Here is a 19213-nt window from a genome sequence, read left to right as displayed (position 1 = left end):
GTCACAGGTTCCAGGCTCATGCCCGGGTTGTGGGCTGGATCCCCAGTAGGGGGCATGTGGAGGCAGCCAATGGATGTTTCTCTCTCATCGATGTTTCTCTCCTTTCTTTTCCATTCCTCTCCCTTCCTCTCTCTCTCAAATCAATAGCCCAATATGTACTACTATTTGTAATACTTTAACAAATAAAATTAAATTTAAAAAATAAATAAAATCAATAGCCCTACCCGGTTTGGCACAGTGGCTAGAGCATCGGCCCAGGGACCGAAGGGTCTAGGGCAGCCGAGGGCAAAGTATGGCCTGCGGGCCGGATCCGGCCCGTTTGAAATGAATAAAACGAAAAAAAAAACAACACCGTACCCTTTTATGTAATGATGTTTACTTTGAATTTATATTAGTTCACACAAACACTCCATCCATGCTTTTGTTCCGGCCCTCCGGTCCAGTTTAAGAACCCATTGTGGCCCTCGAGTCAGAAAGTTTGCCCACCCCTGGTCTAGGGTTTAATTCGGGTCAAGGGCATGTACCTCAGTTGCAGGCTCCTCCCTGGTCCAGGCCCTGGTCAGGGAGCCTGCAGAGGCAACCAATCGATGTGTTTCTCTCACATCCATGTTTCTCTCTGTCTTTCCCCTCTCTCTTCCATTCTCTCTGAAAATCAATGGAAAAATATCTTTGGGTGAGGATTAAAAAATAATAAAATAAAATAAAATAAAATAAATAGAAGCATATTTGAAAAAAACAAACCAAAAACTTAATTTTATTAGTATGGATTATGCGCCGAGGACAGAGTGGTGCGGATTTATGTCCGGTTGTCTCAGCCACCTGAACCCAGACCCCCTCCTCCCCGGGGGAGAATTCCTTCCTCCAGGCTCCGGCCAGCCTCCTACACGTCCAACGTGGCGCAGCCACCAGGCCCCGGGGGCTCCTCGGCCGGGACAGAAGCTGCCGCTGCCTCGGACGGTGTCTTGCTGTTTCCATCAGCACCGGTCCCTTCCTGGGGGTCTTCAGTCTTTGGGGGAAAGAGACGGGTAGACATGGGCATTTATTGCTTTTTAAAAATACATATATTCTTATTGATTTCAGAGATGCAGGAAAAGAGAGAGACAGAAACATTGATGATGAGAGAGAATCTCTGATCGGCTGCCTCCTGCACGCCCCACACTGGGGACTGAGCCCCCAACCCAGGCATGTGCCCTGGCCGGGAATCGAACCGTGACCTCCTGGTTCATAGGGTATTGCTCAACCACGGAGCCACACTGGCTGGGCCACATGGGCATTTAGAGCGAGCTGTCCAATATGGTAGCCTTGAGCCATGTAGGGCTGCTTAAATGTAAATGAATTAAAATTAAATTAAATTTGAAAATACACTAGAGGAGGTGTTTTTCAAATGTGTGGTGGCACACGCGGCGGAGGCTGTGTTCGCGGACAGCGCAGCTCCAGGCCATTTCTGTATTGGCAGAGAGTCCCAGCAGGCAGCGTTTTACTTTTGTCTCCATTGAGTTTTTTAGAGACAGTGGAAAGGAGGGAGGAAGGGAGGGAAGAGAGGATAGAGGGAGGGAGGAAGAGAGAGAGAGGGAGAGAAAAACATGGATTGGTTGCCTCCCATACAGGCCCCAACCGGGGATCAAACCTGCCACCCAAGGGGACATATGTAACACTTTCATCGATAAAGATTAAAAAAAGAAAAACCACCCTAGCTGGTGTGGCTCAGTGGATAGAGCGTTAGCCTGTGGACTGAAGGTTTGATTCCCAGTCAAGGGCACATGCCCGGGTTGCAGGCTCAATCCCTAGTAGGGGGTATGCAGGATGCAGCCAATCAATGATTCTCATCATTGATGTTTCTATCTTTCTCTTCCTCTCCCTTCCTCTCTGAAATCAATAAAAATATACATATATAAAAATAAAGAAAAAAATATATATTTAATATATTTTATTGATTTTTTACAGAGAGGAAGGGAGAGGGATAGAGTCAGAAACATCGATCAGCTGCCTCCTGCACACTCCCTACTGGGGATGTGCTCACAACCAAGGTACATGCCCTTGACCGGAATCGAACCTGGGACCCTTGAGTCCGAAGGCCGAGGCTCTATCCACTGAGCCAAACCGGTTAGGGCTTAAAAAAGAAAGAAAAACTCTGCAACCCAGGTATGTGCCCTGATCGGGAATCGAACCCACAACCTTTTGATGTACAGGACGACACTCCCACCAACGAAGCCACCGGCCAGGAAAAAGCACATGTTTTTAAACACGGTGTTCACTGGCCTCCTAACTGTGTGAGCTGGGGTATCCTTGTAGCCAGAGCACGGGCTGAGCCCGGAAGCAGGCAGGACAGCCTGGGGCTGAGGGTGCTGCTGGGGAATCCGATGGGGAGGACTCACCGAGAGAGAGAGCGATGCCCTTTCCTGCTTGGGGAGATCTGAACTCGAGGAAAAAAAACACACACAGACTCAGTACTCAGCCGGCAGGAGTCCGATTGTCATCTTTCTATCCAGCGACTCTCTCCTGGGTTTTTCTCTTATCACTTACCTGAGGCCTCCTCCTCGGGAAATATGGAATGTCTAGTTCTGAGAAAGAGAGAGAGAGAGAGAGAAACACACATTAAAATATGGGATGTGGCCCTAGCCGGTATGGTTCAGTGGATAGAGCCTCGGCCTGCAGACCAAAGGGTCCTGGGTCTGATTCAGGTCAAGGGCACACACACTTGGTTGGAGGCTCCTCCCCGGCCAGGGCCCTGATCGGGCTCGTGCAGGAGGCAACCAATCCATGTGTTTCTCTCACATCGATGTTTCTCTTTGTCTTTCCCTCTCTCTTCCACTCTCCCTAAAAAAAATCAATGGAAAAATATCCTCGGGCGAGGATTAACAAAAAATAAGTAAATTAAAAAAAATACGGGATATGGAGACTTTTGGAGGGATGATAAGGGCTTTGGAGAGGCGAGGAGGAAGGTCACAGCACCGACGCACAGAGGGAGTTGCCAGAGGGGAACGCGGTGGGCTGGGCATGAGCTATGGGGTCTCTGATGGATGGACTGTGAGACTTCCAAGCACCTACCTCTTGGTGGATTCTTCATGGGATGAGCCTGCAAAAAAAAAACACGGGGGAGGGATTTATCTGATGAGCGACTTCCCCTCTTCACTCCCCGTCCCAGAGGTTTCAACAGGCGGACTCACCGGGCTGACTGCGCCTGTAGATGAGGATGACGGAGGGGAAGAGGAGGAAGATGGCGAGGCAGCTGAAGGCGGTGAAGAAGATGACCCTGCTGTCTGGGGGGACAGGAGCGGGTCAGAGCCGGTTCAGCAGAACAGGTAAGAGGAGCCGCCTTATTTCACGCAGCGCCGTGCCCTCTGGGCCCGCCGTGCTGTCGCCACTGGCGTAATTCCCTTCTTTTTCCTGGCAGAGCCATAGGCCGTGGTGTGCGTGTCCCACAGGCTTTTTACCCACTCGTCTAACGATGGGCACTTGGGTTGCGCCCGCGTGTTGGCTATTGTAAAGGTCGCGGTAATGAACGTAGGGGTGCATGTAACTTCTCAAATGAGCGTTTTGGAATTTCTTCAGATAAATACCCACAAGTAGAATCGCCGGGTCATACAGAGAAAGACAAAAACCATATGATCTCACTAATTTTGTGGAATCTAAAGAACAAAACAGATTAACAAACACAACAGAAACAGGCTCATAGATACAGAGAACAAGCAATGGTTGCCAGAGGGATTGAATGAGAGAGGTGAAGGGGTTATGTATATGGACCCTAGCCGGTTTGGCTCAGTGGATAGAGCATCGGCCTGCGGACTGAAGGGTCCCGGGTTCGATTCCAGTCTAAGGGCACATGCCTGGGTTGCAGGCTTGATCCCCAGTAGGGGGTGTGCAGGAGGCAGCCGATCCATGATTCTCTCTCATCACGGATGTTTCTATCTTTCTCTCCCTTCCTCTTTGAAATCAGTAGATCGTTTTTTAAAAAAGTCAGTGGGCAGTTACAGAATGGTCATGGGGGTACAGCATGGGGAATATAGCGAATAATATTGTGATAACTGTGGATGGTGCCAGGTGGGCACTGGACTTATCAGGATGATCACTTTGTAAGGTATATGTATGTCTAACCACTATACTGCACACCTGAAACTAACATATGTCAACTGAAATAAAATTTTTTTTATATTTTTAGAAACACATGTGGAGCTGCCACTTCTGAGTAGGAATGTCCCAGTGCTTTAAGCATTTTTAAATATATATACATATACACACACACACACACACACATATATATATACATATATAATATTTTTATTGATTTCAGAGAGAGGAAGGGAGAGGAAGAGAGAGATAGAAACATCAATGATGAGAGAGAATCATGGATTGGCTGCCTCCTGCATGCCCCCCACTGGGGATCGAGCCAGCAACCCGAGCATGTGCCCTTGACCGGAATCGAACCTGGGACCCTTCAGTCTGCAGGCCGATGCTCTATCCACTGAGCCAAACCAGCCAGGGCACTTTCCTGTGCTTTCTTGCGAGACAGAGCAGAGGGACTGGAACATCCCACCGTTGTTTAGTCTCTTTCCCTCCAAATCCCCCTTCCCCACTCCTTTCCAGTATCAGTTTTGCCGTAATAATTAAGAGTTGGCTTCTGGGGGCACCGAATCTGAGAGACCAGACCCTCAAAAGCGACAATTCTACCAGGGCATCTGCGTGGCCATACGCACACAGGCAGGAACAGCTGTTGGGCCCTGGATGGAAGCAGAGAAACATCAGCCCTGCTCCACCTTTTACTTCTCTCCCCCGTGCAGCCTGCAGTCTCTCTCCCTTAGCAACGTGCTAGAAATGAGAAGCGGGTTCTTGCAAAACTGTCCCCTCCCTCAGGCCCCACAACCCGATGAGCCGGGTTTGCCCTGAGATGTCCACACATCCTGGTCAAGTTTCACATGTCTGTTTACTAACAGCCAAAGTTAAGTGACAGAGTCTACGCTGCCGGCCGCTGCTGGCCTGGAGGAACTGACGGAGCAACGGGCTACCGTCTGGCACAGGCACCCGAAAGAAGTGACAGATCCCAGAGAGACAGCCTGGCCTTGTGCCCCAGTTACGTGGTGAGATTCCTTACCAGTCTGCACGGAATGGGAGCTCAGGGCCCCTTCCGGCAGCTTCCAGGCATGCATATCCCGGCTGTGGGCAACATATCTGTGCTTAAAGATCTGTCATTCTTTTTTCTTTTTTAAAAAAAATATATTTTATTGATTTTTTACAGAGAGGAAGGGAGAAGGATAGAGAGTTAGAAACATCGACCAGCTGCCTCCTGCACACTCCCCACTGGGGATGTGCCCGCAACCAAGGTACATGCCCTTGACCGGAATCAAACCTGGGACCCTTGAGTCTGCAGGCCGATGCTCTATCCACTGGGCACACTGGTTAGGGCAAGATCTGTCATTCTGTTTAGAATTGTGGTGGTTCAGCCCTAGCTGGTGTGGCTCAGTGGATAGAGCATCAGCCTGGAGACTGAAGAGTTCCAGGTTTGATTCCGGTCAAGGGCACGTACCTGGGTTGCAGGCTCCTCCCTGGCCCGGGCCCTGGTCAGGGCGCGTGCACGAGGCAACCAATCAATGTGTGTCTCTCATATCGATGTTTCTCTCTGTCTTTTCCTCTCTCTCTTCCACTCTCTCTAAAAATCAATGGAGCCCTGGCCGGTTTGGCTCAGTGGATAGAGCATCGGCCTGCGGACTGAAAGGTCCTGGGTTCGATTCCGGTCAAGGGCACATGCCTGGGTTGCAGTCTCAATCCCCAGCGGGGGTCATGCAGGAGGCAGCCGATCAATGATTCTCTCTCATCATTGATGTTTCTCTCTCTTCCTCTCCCTTCCTCTATACCAGTGATGGCGAACCTTTTGAGCTTGGCGTGTCAGCATTTTGAAAAACCCTAACTTAACTCTGGTACCGTGTCACATATAGAAATTTTTTGATATTTGCAACCATAGTCAAACAAAGACTTATATTTTTGATATTTATTTTATATATTTAAATGCCATTTAACAAAGAAAAATCAACCAAAAAAATGAGTTCGCGTGTCACCTCTGACACGCATGTCATAGGTTCGCCATCCCTGCTCTATATCAATAAAAATATATTAAATAAATAAAAATCAATGGAAAAACATCCTCGGGTGAGGATAAGTAAGTAAATAAATAAAATTCTAACTTTCCATTATTATGGATAGAAAAAAAAAGGAATAAAAAGAACTGTAGTGGTTTAAGTATGAATTCAGGAAGTACATTTTAAGAAATGACTTCCACACCCACTTGGGTGGCTATAATACAAGGAAAGGAAATGAACGAGGGTTGGCAAGGATGTGGAGATAGAGGGAGCCACGTATAAGGCAGGAAGGTAAAATGGTGCAGCCACTTTGGCAAACAGCCTGGCAGGTCCTCCAACAGTTAAACACAGAGTTACCACACGTCCCAGCAAGCCTACTCGTGGGTAGAACTTAGTTGAAGCGGGAACTGGGATGCTTGCACACCCCTGTTCCTGGCGGCACCGAAAGCCCAAGACCTGGCCAGATAGCTCAGTTGGTGAGAGCACTATCCCCATACACCAAGGTTGCAGGTTCAATCCCTGGTCAGGGCACATACAAGAATCAACCAATGTGCCCTAGCCTGTTTGGCTCAGTGGATAGAGCGCTGGCCTATGGACCGAAGGGTCCCAGGTTCAATTCGGGTCAAGGGCACATGGCCAGGTTTGCGGGCTCGATCCCCAGTAGGGGGTGTGCAGGAGGCAGCCGATCCATGATTCTCTCTCATCATTGATGTTTCTATCTTTCTCTCCCCCTCCCTTTCTCTTTGAAATCTATAAAAATATATTTTTAAAAAAGAATCAACCAATGAATACATCAATGGAACACCAAACTGACTATTGTCTCCCTCTCCCTTTTTAAAAATCAGCCCATCAGTAAAACTACCCAAAGCCCTAATTTTTATAAGCATCTCTGAGGACAGAACCTTAGGCAAATTCTTCATGGAAAAGCAACATCAGAGAAAAAGAATTTAATATTCACCTATTGCTGAGAACTTTAAAATCTTATCGAGACCTTGATCATACATATCGCCAAAGTACCTGATCTCTTTGGGTCCTGGTCCCAGGCCCCAATCCAGTCACACAAACTCACCCCCAAGGCTTCACAAAACTCCACCAGAGTTTTTATTATGAAAAACTAGAGGCCCAGTGCACGAATTCATGCACAGGTGGAGTCTGGCCAGCTGGGGTCTGATCAGGGGTGGGGCCGGTGTGGGGGGAGGGGCCTTAGGCGGTTGGCCAGCCGGCCCCACCCCCTGGTCGAACCCCTGGTTGAGGGGACAATTTGCATATTAGCCTTTTATTATATAGGACGGAAGACCATGCACCTCATGATGTTTTTAGGCACCAGGATTTTCAGGAGCGGCTCAGAAGCCATCTCCCCCCAAATGCAGTAGATCCTCCCAAAGCATGAGAAAGTGGGTGTTAAGATTCCCCTTGTGCCTTTCAATCAAAAGGGATCCCCTGCTCATGAGGTAGGTATTATCAGTAAAAAAAAAAAATCTCTAATTATCTTACCTGTTTTTGCTGAGGAGGCTCCAAGTCTGTCATGGTTATCTAGAAAACAGGATGTAAAACGCAGTCATAATGATGACATGGTGATGTGCTCATGTTCTATAAACCCGGAAGTAGAGAAGAGAATCTTACTGGGCCTCCAAATGAGGGTCAGTATTACTCTTTTTTTTTTTTTTTTTTAATATATTTTGTTGATTTTTTTACAGAGAGGAAGGGAGAGGGATAGAGAGTTAGAAACATCGATCAGCTGCCTCCTGCACATCCCTCACCGGGGACGTGTCCGCAACCCAGGTACATGCCCTTGACCGGAATCAAACCTGGGACCCTTCAGTCTGCAGGCCGACACTCTATCCACTGAGCCAAACCGGTTTCGGCAGTATTACTCTTAATACTCCTGGAGTTTGATATGACTATTAGTTTAATTTTTATTGATTGATTTTTAGAGAGAAAGAGAGAGGAACATCGATTTGTTGTTCACCCATCTATGCGTTCATTGGTGCCCTGACTGGGGATCAAACCCGCAACCTTGGCATATCGGGGCGATGTTGTAACCAACTGAAACTCATCATTGATGTTTCAATCTCTCTCTCCCTCTCCTTTCCCCTCTGAAATCAATAAAAATATATTTTAAAAAATGAAAAAAATAAAATTAGGGAGTGTGATACCTCCAACTTTGTTCTTTCTCAGGATGCTTTGGCTATTTAGGGTCTGCTGTCTGTTTCATGCCAATTTTAGGATTGTTCTATTTCTGTGAGAAATGTTAGTGGTATTTTAATAGAGATGGCATCAAATCTATAGATGGCTTTGGGTAATATGGATATTTTACCAACATTAATTCTTTTTATTCATGAACATGGTATATCTTTCCATTTCTTTACGTCTTAATTTCGTTAGAGTCTTGTTGTTTTCACTGTACAGATATTTCACTTCTTGGTTAAATTTATTTCTAAGTATTTTATTGTTTTTTTATGCTATTGTGAATGTGATTGCTTTAATTCTTTTTCAGATATTTTGTTGCTAGTGTATAGAAATGAAACTGATTTCTGTATGTTGATTTTATATCTTGCAACTTTACTTAATTTAACGATTAGGTCTCACAGTTTTTGGCTGACTAGCGCTTCCCCATGTGGCCCTGAATGGCCTATTGGGAACTGCACCAAACTATCTCTTCAATGACAATCGTCTCTTGATCCCTTGGCCTTGTGGCACCTCAAGTTTTCTATTAATACCTCTATTCTTTTTTTTTCCCCATTGATTTTTTTCTTTTTATTTTATTTTATTTTTTTTAATTTTTTTTTTTTTTTGCTAAAAGTATTACAAAGGGTATGTGTCCTTCCCCCCCGACCCCGCCCTTGACAATCCCCTGCCCTCCCTTACCCCCCAGTGTCTTATGTCCATTAGTTATGCTTATATGCATGCATACACGTCCTTCGGTTGATCTCTTACTCCCCTCCCTCCTGCCCCCAACCCTCTCTGGCCTTCCCACTGCAGTTTGACAATCAGTTTGAGGCAGCTCTGCCTCTGTATCTATTATTGTTCAAAAGTTTGTAATGGTCTTTATTATCCATGAATGAGTGAGATCATGTGGTATTTTTCCTTCATTGACTGGCTTATTTCACTTAGCATAATGCTCTTCAGTTCCATCCATGCTGTTGCAAATGAATACCTCTATTTAAAACATTGTCCCACTGCCCTGGCCAGCTAGCTCATTGATCAAAGCGTCGTCTGGGTACACCAAGGTTGCATGTTCGATCCCCAGTCAGGGCACAAGCAAGAATCAACCAATGGCCCTGGCCAGTGTGGCTCCATTGGTTGGGCCTCGTTCCATGTACCCGGAGGTTGCTGGTTCAATTCCTAGTCAAGGGCACATGCCTGGGTTGTAGACTTGATCTCTCGTAGGGGGCATGCAGGAGGCAGCTCTCACATTAATGTTTTTCTCTCTTTCTCTCTCCCTCTTCCTTTCTCTCTAATATTTTAAAGAATATTTTAAAGAATAAACTATTCTTTAAAAATAGAGAGTAACTGTAAAAAAAAAAAATCAACCAATGAATGCATAAATAAGTGGAACAACCAATCAACATTTCTCCCCGTCTCTCTCTCAAATAAATAACTAAACATTAAAAAATAAAATAAAACACTGCCCCACATCCACATCGTTGAGACCCACTCAGAGCCCAGATGACAGTCTTGTCCCCACACCCAGTTCCCATTTCCCTGCACTCGAGGGGTGGCACCTGTCTGTCTGCTTCCTGGATTCCTTCTTCCCTGCCGGGTCCCATCACAGGGCAAGGAACCTGTGCTCCCAGGAGAAAGGCCGAGGCCGCCTGCTCACCTGTGACCTGCAGGTGCAGGTGCTCGCTCTTCTCCGACCACCCGTGGGAGCCCGTGGTCTTGTAGGCACAGAAGTACATCCCGGCATGTTCAGGCTCCAGGTGCGTGAGGAGGAATTCAGCATCGAGTCCCGCTGAGCTCTGCTCCCGCCTGTACCCAGGGTCCTGCCACTTCCCCAGCATGAAGGTCACGTTCTGCAAGTGACCCTGGCACTTCAGGGTCACGTTACCACCGCGTCCAACCACGGAGCCCGGCGAGGCGTGGAGGGAGGGTCTCGGCCTGGGGAGGGTGTCTGGAAAGAATTCAGAGTTAGTTAGACTGTTTATCTTTTCTATTTTAATTTTATTTTTCAATTACAGTTTACATTCAATATTTTAGATTAGTTTCAGGTGTACAGCATGTGGTGAGACAATCATATGTTTTACTTGATTCTCTCATTTTTTTTTTTTTAAAGAATAGCTCATTGATTCCTAGAGGGAGAAGGAGAGAAACATCGATGTGAGAGCACAACATGGATCGGCTGCCTCCTGCACACCCCCCACCGGGGATCGAACCCACAACCCGGGCAAGTGCCCTGACGGGGAATCGAACCGGCCACCCTTTGGTGCATGGGAAACACTTCTATTTGTAGATGGATGCTGAATATTTGTTGTTGAAGGGAGGGTCAAAAATAAGGGATGTCTTTTGCCTCCATGATGCTCAGTTTGATTTTTTAAAATTTATTTTTCAATTTATAATGGTTCTGGGATTCCTATTTTCATCAGAACAAAAATAATACATTCAGCCCTGGCCGGTTTGGCTCAGTGGATGGAGCGTCGGCCTGCGGACTCAAGGGTCCCAGGTTCGATTCCGGTCAAGGGCATGTGCCTTGGTTGCGGGCACATCCCCAGTGGGGCGTGTGCAGGAGGCGGCTGGTCGATGTTTCTTTCTCATCGATGTTTCTAGCTCTCTATCCCTCTCCCTTCCTCTCTGTGGAAAATCAATAAAATATATTAAAAAAAATAATAATACATTCAGTTCTGTCGAATGGGATCAGAGTGCCATACGGTGACCTGGTGTCATCGCAGGCTTTATGTTGAAGAAGGGAGAGTGTAGAGGTGATCCTGATAGGGGAGGGGCACATAAGAGAAACAGAATCACAGCTGTTTAATAGCCACTCACTATACAGGAGAGATTTCCTCACAGACCCTTGGAAACTGAGGGAGGACAGGCCCTGGAGATAAGGCAGCCCAGAGCCCAGACCAAGGACAGGACCTATTTGAAGGTCAGCGTTTGGGGCTCATCTTTGCAAGGACATGAAAGAAGGCCGACCCTGGCCCGGCCAGCGTGGCTCAGTGGTTGAGCGTCAGCCTATGAACTAGGACAGTGATGGCGAACCTCTGACACGGGTGTCAGAGGCGACACGCGAACTCATTTTTTTGGTTGATTTTTCTTTGTTAAACGGCATTTAAATATATAAAATAATTATCAAAAATATACGTCTTTGTTTGACTATGGTTGCAAATATCAAAAAATTTCTATATGTGACACGGCACCAGAGTTAAGTTAGGGTTTTCCAAAATGCTGACATGCCGAGCTCAGAAGGTTCGCCATCACTGCCCTAGGAGGTCATGGTTTGATTCCCAGTCCGGGCATATGCCCAGATTGTGGGCTCATCCCGTGTGGGTGTGCAGGAGGCAGCCAATCAATGATTCTACCTCATCACTGACGCTTCTCTCTCTCTCTCTCCCTCCCCCTTTCTCTCTGAAATCAGAGAGAAATATGCTAATTAGACCGGACGTCCGTCCAGATGACCTTCCGGACGAAGCCCGGGCTACAAGGGGAGCCCGGGTCCCGGGTGCCAGAGGGAAGCCGGTGCTGGCAGTGGGGGGAAGGAAGGCCTACTCTTGCATGAATTCGTGCATTGGGCCTCTACTAAAAATATATTTTAAAAAAATTAAAAATAAAATAAAACACTGTCCCACATCCACATTGTTGAGACCCACTCAAATGCCCAGATGACAGTCTTGTTCCCACACCCAGTCCCCATTTCCCTGCACTCGAGGGGTGGCACCTGTCTGTCTGTTTCCTGGATTCCTTCTTCCCTGCCGGGTCCCATCACAGGACAAGGAACCTGTGCTCCCAGGAGAAAGGCCGAGGCCGCCTGCTCACCTGTGACCTGCAGGTGCAGGTGCTCGCTCTTCTCCGACCACCCGTGGGAGCCCGTGGTCTTGTAGGCACAGAAGTACATCCCGGCATGTTCAGGCTCCAGGTGCGTGAGGAGGAATTCAGCACCGTTCCCCGCTGAGCTCTGCTCCCGCCTGTACCCAGGGTCCTGCCACTTCCCCAGCATGAAGGTCACGTTCTGCAAGTGACCCTGGCACTTCAGGGTCACGTTACCACCGCGTCCAACCACGGAGCCCGGCGAGGCGTGGAGGGAGGGTCTCGGCCTGGGGAGGGTGTCTGGAAAGAATTCAGAGTTAGTTAGACTGTTTATCTTTTCTATTTTAATTTTATTTTTCAATTACAGTTTACATTCAATATTTTAGATTAGTTTCAGGTGTACAGCATGTGGTGAGACAATCATATATTTTACTTGACTCTCATTTCTTTTTTTTTTAAAGAATAGCTCATTGATTCTTAGAGGGAGAAGGAGAGAAACATCGATGTGAGAGCACAACATGGATCGGCTGCCTCCTGCACACCCCCCACTGGGGATCGAACCCACAACTCGGGCAAGTGCCCTGACGGGGAATCGAACCGGCGACCCTTTGGTGCACGGGAAATACTTCTATTTGTAGATGGATGCTGAATATTTGTTGTTGAAGGGAAGGTCAAAAATAAGGGATGTCTTTTGCCGCCATGATGCTCAGTTTGATTTTTTTAAATTTATTTTTCAATTTATTATGGTTTGGGATTCCCATTTTCATCAGAGCAAAAATAATACATTTCAGTTCTGCCGAATGGGATCGGAGTGCCATACGGTGACCTGGTGTCATCTCAGGCTTTATGTTGAAGGAGGGAGAGTGTAGAGGTGATCCTGATAGGGGAGGGGCACGTAAGAGAAACAGAATCACAGCTGTTTAATAGCCACTCACTATACAGGAGAGATTTCCTCACAGACCCTTGGAAACTGAGGGAGGACAGGCCCTGGAGATAAGGCAGCCCAGAGCCCAGACCAAGGACAGGACCTATTTGAAGGTCAGCGTTTGGGGCTCATCTTTGCAAGGACATGAAAGAAGGCCGACCCTGGCCCGGCCAGCGTGGCCCAGTGGTTGAGCGTCAGCCTATGAACTAGGTACAGTGATGGCGAACCTCTGACACGGGTGTCAGAGGCGACACGCGAACTCATTTTTTTGGTTGATTTTTCTTTGTTAAACGGCATTTAAATATATAAAATAAATGTCAAAAATATAAGTCTTTGTTTGACTATGGTTGCAAATATCAAAAAATTTCTATATGTGACACGGCACCAGAGTTAAGTTAGGGTTTTCCAAAATGCTGACACGCCGAGCTCAAAAGGTTTGCCATCACTGAACTAGGAGGTCATGGTTTGATTCCTGGGTGGGAAATATGCCGATTGTGGGCTCATCCCGTGTGGGTGTGCAGGAGGCAGCCAATTGATGATTCCACCTCATCATTTATGCTTCTATCTATCTCTCTTTCTCTCTCTCCCCTTCTATCTGAAATCAGAGAGAAACATGCTAATTAGACCGGACATCCTTCCAGACAACCTTCCGGATGAAGCTGGGGCTACAAGGGGAGCCCTGGTCCCGGGTGCCAGAGGGAATCCGGTGCGGGTAACTAGGGGAAGGAAGGCCTACTCTTGCATGAATTCGTGCATTGGGCCTCTACTAAAAATATATTTTAAAAAATAAAAATAAAACACTGTTCCACATCCACATTGTTGAGACCCACTCAGAGCCCTGATGACAGTCTTGTCCCCACACCCAGTCTCCATTTCCCTGCACTCGAGGGGTGGCACCTGTCTGTCTGTTTCCTGGATTCCTTCTTCCCTGCCGGGTCCCATCACAGGGCAAGGAACCTGTGCTCCCAGGAGAAAGGCCGAGGCCGCCTGCTCACCTGTGACCTGCAGGTGCAGGTGCTCGCTCTTCTCCGACCACCCGTGGGAGCCCGTGGTCTTGTAGGCACAGAAGTACATCCCGGCATGTTCAGGCTCCAGGTGCGTGAGGAGGAATTCAGCATCGAGTCCCGCTGAGCTCTGCTCCCGCCTGTACCCAGGGTCCTGCCACTTCCCCAGCATGAAGGTCACGTTCTGCAAGTGACCCTGGCACTTCAGGGTCACGTTACCACCGCGTCCAACCACGGAGCCCGGCGAGGCGTGGAGGGAGGGTCTGGGGAGGGTGTCTGGAAAGAATTCAGCATTCGTTAGACTGTTTATCTTTTCTATTTTAATTTTATTTTTCAATTACAGTTACATTCAATATTTTAGATTCGTTTCAGGTGTACAGCATGTGGTGAGACAATCATATATTTTATTTGATTCTATCTTTTTTTTTTTTTAAAGAATAGCTCATTGATTCTTAGAGAGAGAAGGAGAGAAACATCGATGTGAGAGCACAACATGGATCGGCTGCCTCCTGCACACCCCCCACCGGGGATCGAGCCCACAACCTGGGCAGGTGTCCTGACTGGGAATCCAACCAGCAACCCTTTGGTGCAGGGATGACATACAACCAACGGAGCCACACCAGGGCTTGACTCTTTATCTTGACGACCATGAACACTCTCTTGGAATTCAGAGGATTAAAGGGAAAAGGTCATATGACTCAGCCATAAGAAAAAGAATGAGAACTTGCCATTTGCAACAACATGGATGGACCTGGAGGGTATTATGCTAAGTGAAATAAGCAGCCAGAGAAGGACAAATACCGTAGGATTTCACTTATATGTAGACTCTAAAGACAAAATAAATGAACAAACAGAAGAGAAACAAACTCACACATTCAGAGAACAGACTGACAGCTGTCAGAGGGGAGGGTGTTGGGGGACTGGGTGAAAAAGATGAAGGGGTTAAGAAGTACAAACTGGCAGTCACAAAACAGTCACCGGGATGCAGAGTACAGCACCGGGAATATAGCCAGTAATCCTATATAATAAAAGGCCAGAGACTTTAATGGCGTCACAACCATAACGATCGTTAGACCGGAACCACCACTGCTCCTCACTGGGCTAGCTCCACCACCCAGCAAGCGGTTAGGGGCGATCAGGGAGGCATGCAGAGTGGTTAGGGGCGATCAGGCAGGCAGGCAGGTGAACGGTTAGGAGCCAGTGGTCCTGGATTGCAAGAGGGATGTCCCCCAAGGGGTCCCAGATTGGAGAGGGTGCAGGCCAGGCTGAGGGACACCCCTCCCCCGCCCCCTGCATAGATTTCATGCACTGGGCCTCAAGTATTGTAATAACTATGGATGACACCAGGTGGGGACTAGACTTATTGGGGGGTGGGGGGGGTCACTTCATAAGGTATGTAAATGTCTAATCACTGTGCTGTACACCTGAAACTAATGTAATATTATATGTCAACTGTAACTGAAAAAAAATATTTAAAAAAGAAATCATGAGCTCTTTGCCGCATCTACTGCGAGGATGAAGACCGTTCTCAGCAATCAGACTGTGGACATCCCAGAAAATGTGGACATCACGCTGGAGGGACGCACAGTTATTGTGAAGGGCCCCAGAGGCACCCTGCGGAGGGACTTCAACCACATCCACGTAGAGCCCAGTCTCCTTGGGAAGAAAAAGAAGAGGCTCCGGGTTGACAAATGGCGGGGGAACAGAAAGGAACTGGCCACAGTTTGCACTATCTGCAGTCACGCACAGAACAGGATCAAGGGCGTTACACCGGGCTTCCGTTACAAGATGAGGTCTGTGTACGCTCACTTCCCCATCAGCGTCGTTATTCAGGAGAATGGTTCTCTTGTTGAAATTAGAAATTTCTTGGGTGAAAAATACATCTGCAGAGGTCGGATGAGGTGTCAGGCATTGCTTGTCCAGTATCTCAAGCCCAGAAGGGTGAGTTGATTCTTGAAGGAAATGACATTGAACTTGTGTCGAATTCAGCTGCTTTGATCCAGCAAGCCACAAGTTAAAAACAAGGATATCAGAAAGGTTTTGGATGGTATCTATGTTTCTGAAAAAGGAACAGTTCAGCGGTCTGATGAATAAGACCTAAGTTGTCCAGCTATAGAAACACCGAGATGCCGAATGATTTGTCACACTTGTTTGTGAAACTATACAGATGTACAATAAAAAAAAAAAAATCATGAGACTTGGGATATAACAACAGAGTTTATGTGAAAGACAACTCACCATTCTTGTGCTCATCATCATAACCCAGACAGAGCCCTGGAAGAGAAAACCTCATGAGACAAATGATGTGCTTGTCTTGGAGTACAAATGAGGCAGAGAATGCTTGACTAATTTTTTTTAAAAAAGTATATATATATGTATATTTATTGATTTCAGAGAGGAAGGGAGAGGGAGGGAGAGATAGAAACATCAATGATGAGAGAATATCATTGATCAGCTGCCTCCTGCAAGCCCCCCACTGGGATTGAGCCTACAACCCGGGCATGTGCCCTGGCCAGGAATCGAACCATGACCTCTTGGTTCATAGGTCAACGCTCAACCACTGAGCCACGCCAGCCAGGTTCGACTCATTTGTTAAAGAGGATCTGTGTCCCTTGCAAGTATTTCCCTGTGTTTTTATTTTTACCTTTTATTCTCATCCCATTCTTTGTCCTTCAACAGAAGTTATGTTCACGGAGAGCCTTCCAGGAACACCTTCGGATTGATTGCATTGGGAATTGTAACAAAGCTTTTACGATGAGGACTTCTTTCACCATCTAGAAATCCTTGAACACTGACCTACATTTTTCTCTCACATTTTCTGGGATTGCAATGTTTATCCTTACCACTTATATGCCGCAATGGTTATTTTTACCAACGCGTGTCAGAGAGGGTTTTCTCCCTGGATCACGTGGAGGGAGTTTGTGGTACAGGAACTGAATATGGGGAGGATGAGGTCAGTCTTTGACTGCCCAGCGATTCTGCTCTGCAGCTGGAGGTCCAGGGAATGGTGTCTACAGCCACCTCTGAAGTTCAGGTGTGTGGGGGAGAAGTATTACCCCACGGGGAAGGGCTGTACCCAGAAGGAGGAAGGAACTGGGACAGATAAGTCCTGGTATCCTCTCCTCACCAAGGAGGAGCTGGGGCTCAGGGAGGTGGAGCTGTTGGTTCAAAGTTGAGAGCTCCTCTGGGCCCAACCCCAGGTTATCATCCAGGTCGTCCTTTTTGCAGGCTGTGGTCTGTCTGCATTATGTCCAAGTTGAAGACGATTAAAATCAGGCTGAGGATAGGAAATTTTCTTCTTTACTTATTTTTTGTTAATCCTCCCCCAAGGATATTTTTTCATTGATTGAGAGTAGAAGAGAGAGGGAAAGACAGAGAGAAATATCCATGTGAGAGAAACACATGGATTGGTTCCCTCCTCCACGAGCCCCGACCAAGGGCCCAGGCCAGGGAGGAGCCTGCAACCAAGGTACCTGCCCTTGACCTGAATCGAACCCGGGATCCTTCAGTCCCCTTCAGTCTGCAGGCCCGATGCTCTATCCACTGAGCTAAACCAGCTAGAGCAGAAATTTTCTTTCTTTTTTTTTTTTAAAAAAAATATATATTTTATTGATTTTTTTACAGAGAGGAACGGAGAGGGATAGAGAGTTAGAAACATCGATCAGCTGCCTCCTGCACACTCCCCACTGGGGATGTGCCCGCAACCAAGGTATATGCCCTTGACCAGAATAGAACCTGGGACCCTTGAGTCCACAGGCTGACACTCTATCCACTGAGCCAAACCAGCTAGGGCAGAAATTTCCTTGTTAAGCACCATCCCCAGGCATTGTTCTTCCCCGTATTCCTTTTTTGTGCCCAAACCCACAGCCACTCACATCCTGTGGACCCTGCCCCTCCTATCCGCCAATGCAACATTCACGGCAAGACTGTGGTGTTTGCCGAAACCGGTTTGGCTCAGTGGATAGAGCATCGGCCTGCGGACTGGGGGGTCCCGGGTTTGATTCCGGTCAAGGGCATGTACCTGGGTTGCGGGCACATCCCCAGTAGGAGATGTGCAGGATGCAGCTAATCTATGTTTCTAACTCTCTATCTCTCTCCCTTCCTCTCTGTAAAAAATCAATAAAATATATTTAAAAAAAAAAACAAAAAACTGTGGTGTTTGGAGGGTGCATATTTGGGAGATCCCATCCAAGCTTGGAATTTCTCAGCTGGGTAAACAGAGGGCGTGGTCACCACCGCCTCTGAACCTGGGGTTCCTCATCGGCTGATGCTAATATCAGATTGCAGGCACGTATACAGCCCACAAAACTCCGACGGGTGGCCTGTATCCCATACGCAGACGTCAGCCATCATTTCTGTGTTTGCCATGTTTCCCATGATACCCCCCCGCCCCCGCACCCCTTCTCCCCCAGGAATTTTCTCACAGTTCCAACCCCATCCCTCCCGGTCCTGGAGACTCACCGAGGCAAAGCAGGGACAGGAATCCTGTGATCATAGCGTCCCTTTCGCCCAGACCGGGATCCCGGCTTCCGTTTTACAGTTAAAGAAAAAAGGGGGGGGGGCCTGGGCTGACCCAAGCGCTCCCACTGCCCGCGGTGCCCCCAGGATGGGCGGGGAGACGTACCGCTCTGACCCTCCGGTTCTCCACACCACCTGGTGCACAGCTTCCTCCTCGCAACCCACTCAGGAAGCCAGATGCCCTCGATGACAACATCTTCCCCACAGATCCGGGGTGTGTGGCGACGGCTCCGCCCACCCCAAGATCCGTCTCTTCTTATTCGAAGTCCTGAGCAAGACACTTTCATTTTTTTGGAAACAGTTTGAGAGTCACACACAATAGAACATGGTATACAGAGTTCCCACGGTGCACTTGGGCCAAGCCTGGGCAGCAAAAGCAGGACACATGGTCTGCAGGAGAGCAGAGGTCACCAAGCCTCCCACCCCGCTCTGCGCGCGCATCCCCCAACACAGGCCGCCCCCCACGCATGCGCGCTCGGGGAGTCCAGAGCATGCGTGCAGCGTGCGCCTCCCGGAACCCGTGCTCTGTCTGCACACGCCCCCCCCCCCACCCCGCCACTTCCGCGTGCTCTGCGCGCACACCAACCCCAACGCACTACGCTTTGCACGCACGCAGCCTCCAACACACGTTCCACAAGCCCGCCGCCTCCCAGACACGCAGCTCCGCAATGCTTGCTCTGCAGGCACGTGCTCCCATGCACGCTCCTCACGCACGACGTCCCCCAGGCACG

The 19213-nt window shown here is 48.1% G+C and overlaps 1 protein-coding gene and 1 pseudogene across 1 annotated transcript; one reads left to right on the top strand and one right to left on the bottom strand.

Moving 5' to 3' along the window:
* Positions 1–851: 851 nt before the first annotated feature.
* LOC138999809 (T-cell-interacting, activating receptor on myeloid cells protein 1-like) lies at positions 852–18511 on the bottom strand. The gene is made up of 11 exons (XM_070402040.1): positions 18426–18511; positions 16203–16238; positions 13956–14240; positions 12045–12335; positions 9895–10185; positions 7566–7604; positions 3168–3260; positions 3049–3076; positions 2524–2561; positions 2376–2413; positions 852–1006 (listed from the first exon to the last, which is right to left on the bottom strand). Exons 1-11 carry the CDS (start codon positions 18457–18459, stop codon positions 881–883), a joined length of 1299 nt encoding a protein of 432 aa, XP_070258141.1. The 5' UTR covers positions 18460–18511; the 3' UTR covers positions 852–880.
* On the top strand, positions 15480–16090 carry LOC139000034 (large ribosomal subunit protein uL6 pseudogene; annotated as a pseudogene).
* Positions 18512–19213: the final 702 nt, after the last annotated feature.

This window comes from Myotis yumanensis, unplaced genomic scaffold (assembly GCF_028538775.1).
Source record: "Myotis yumanensis isolate MYYU_CA2020_CCGP unplaced genomic scaffold, mMyoYum1.0.hap1 SCAF_23, whole genome shotgun sequence".
Taxonomy (NCBI): domain Eukaryota; kingdom Metazoa; phylum Chordata; class Mammalia; order Chiroptera; family Vespertilionidae; genus Myotis; species Myotis yumanensis.
Note: the sequence above shows the minus strand (reverse complement) of the source record. Positions and strands in the feature narration are given on the sequence as shown.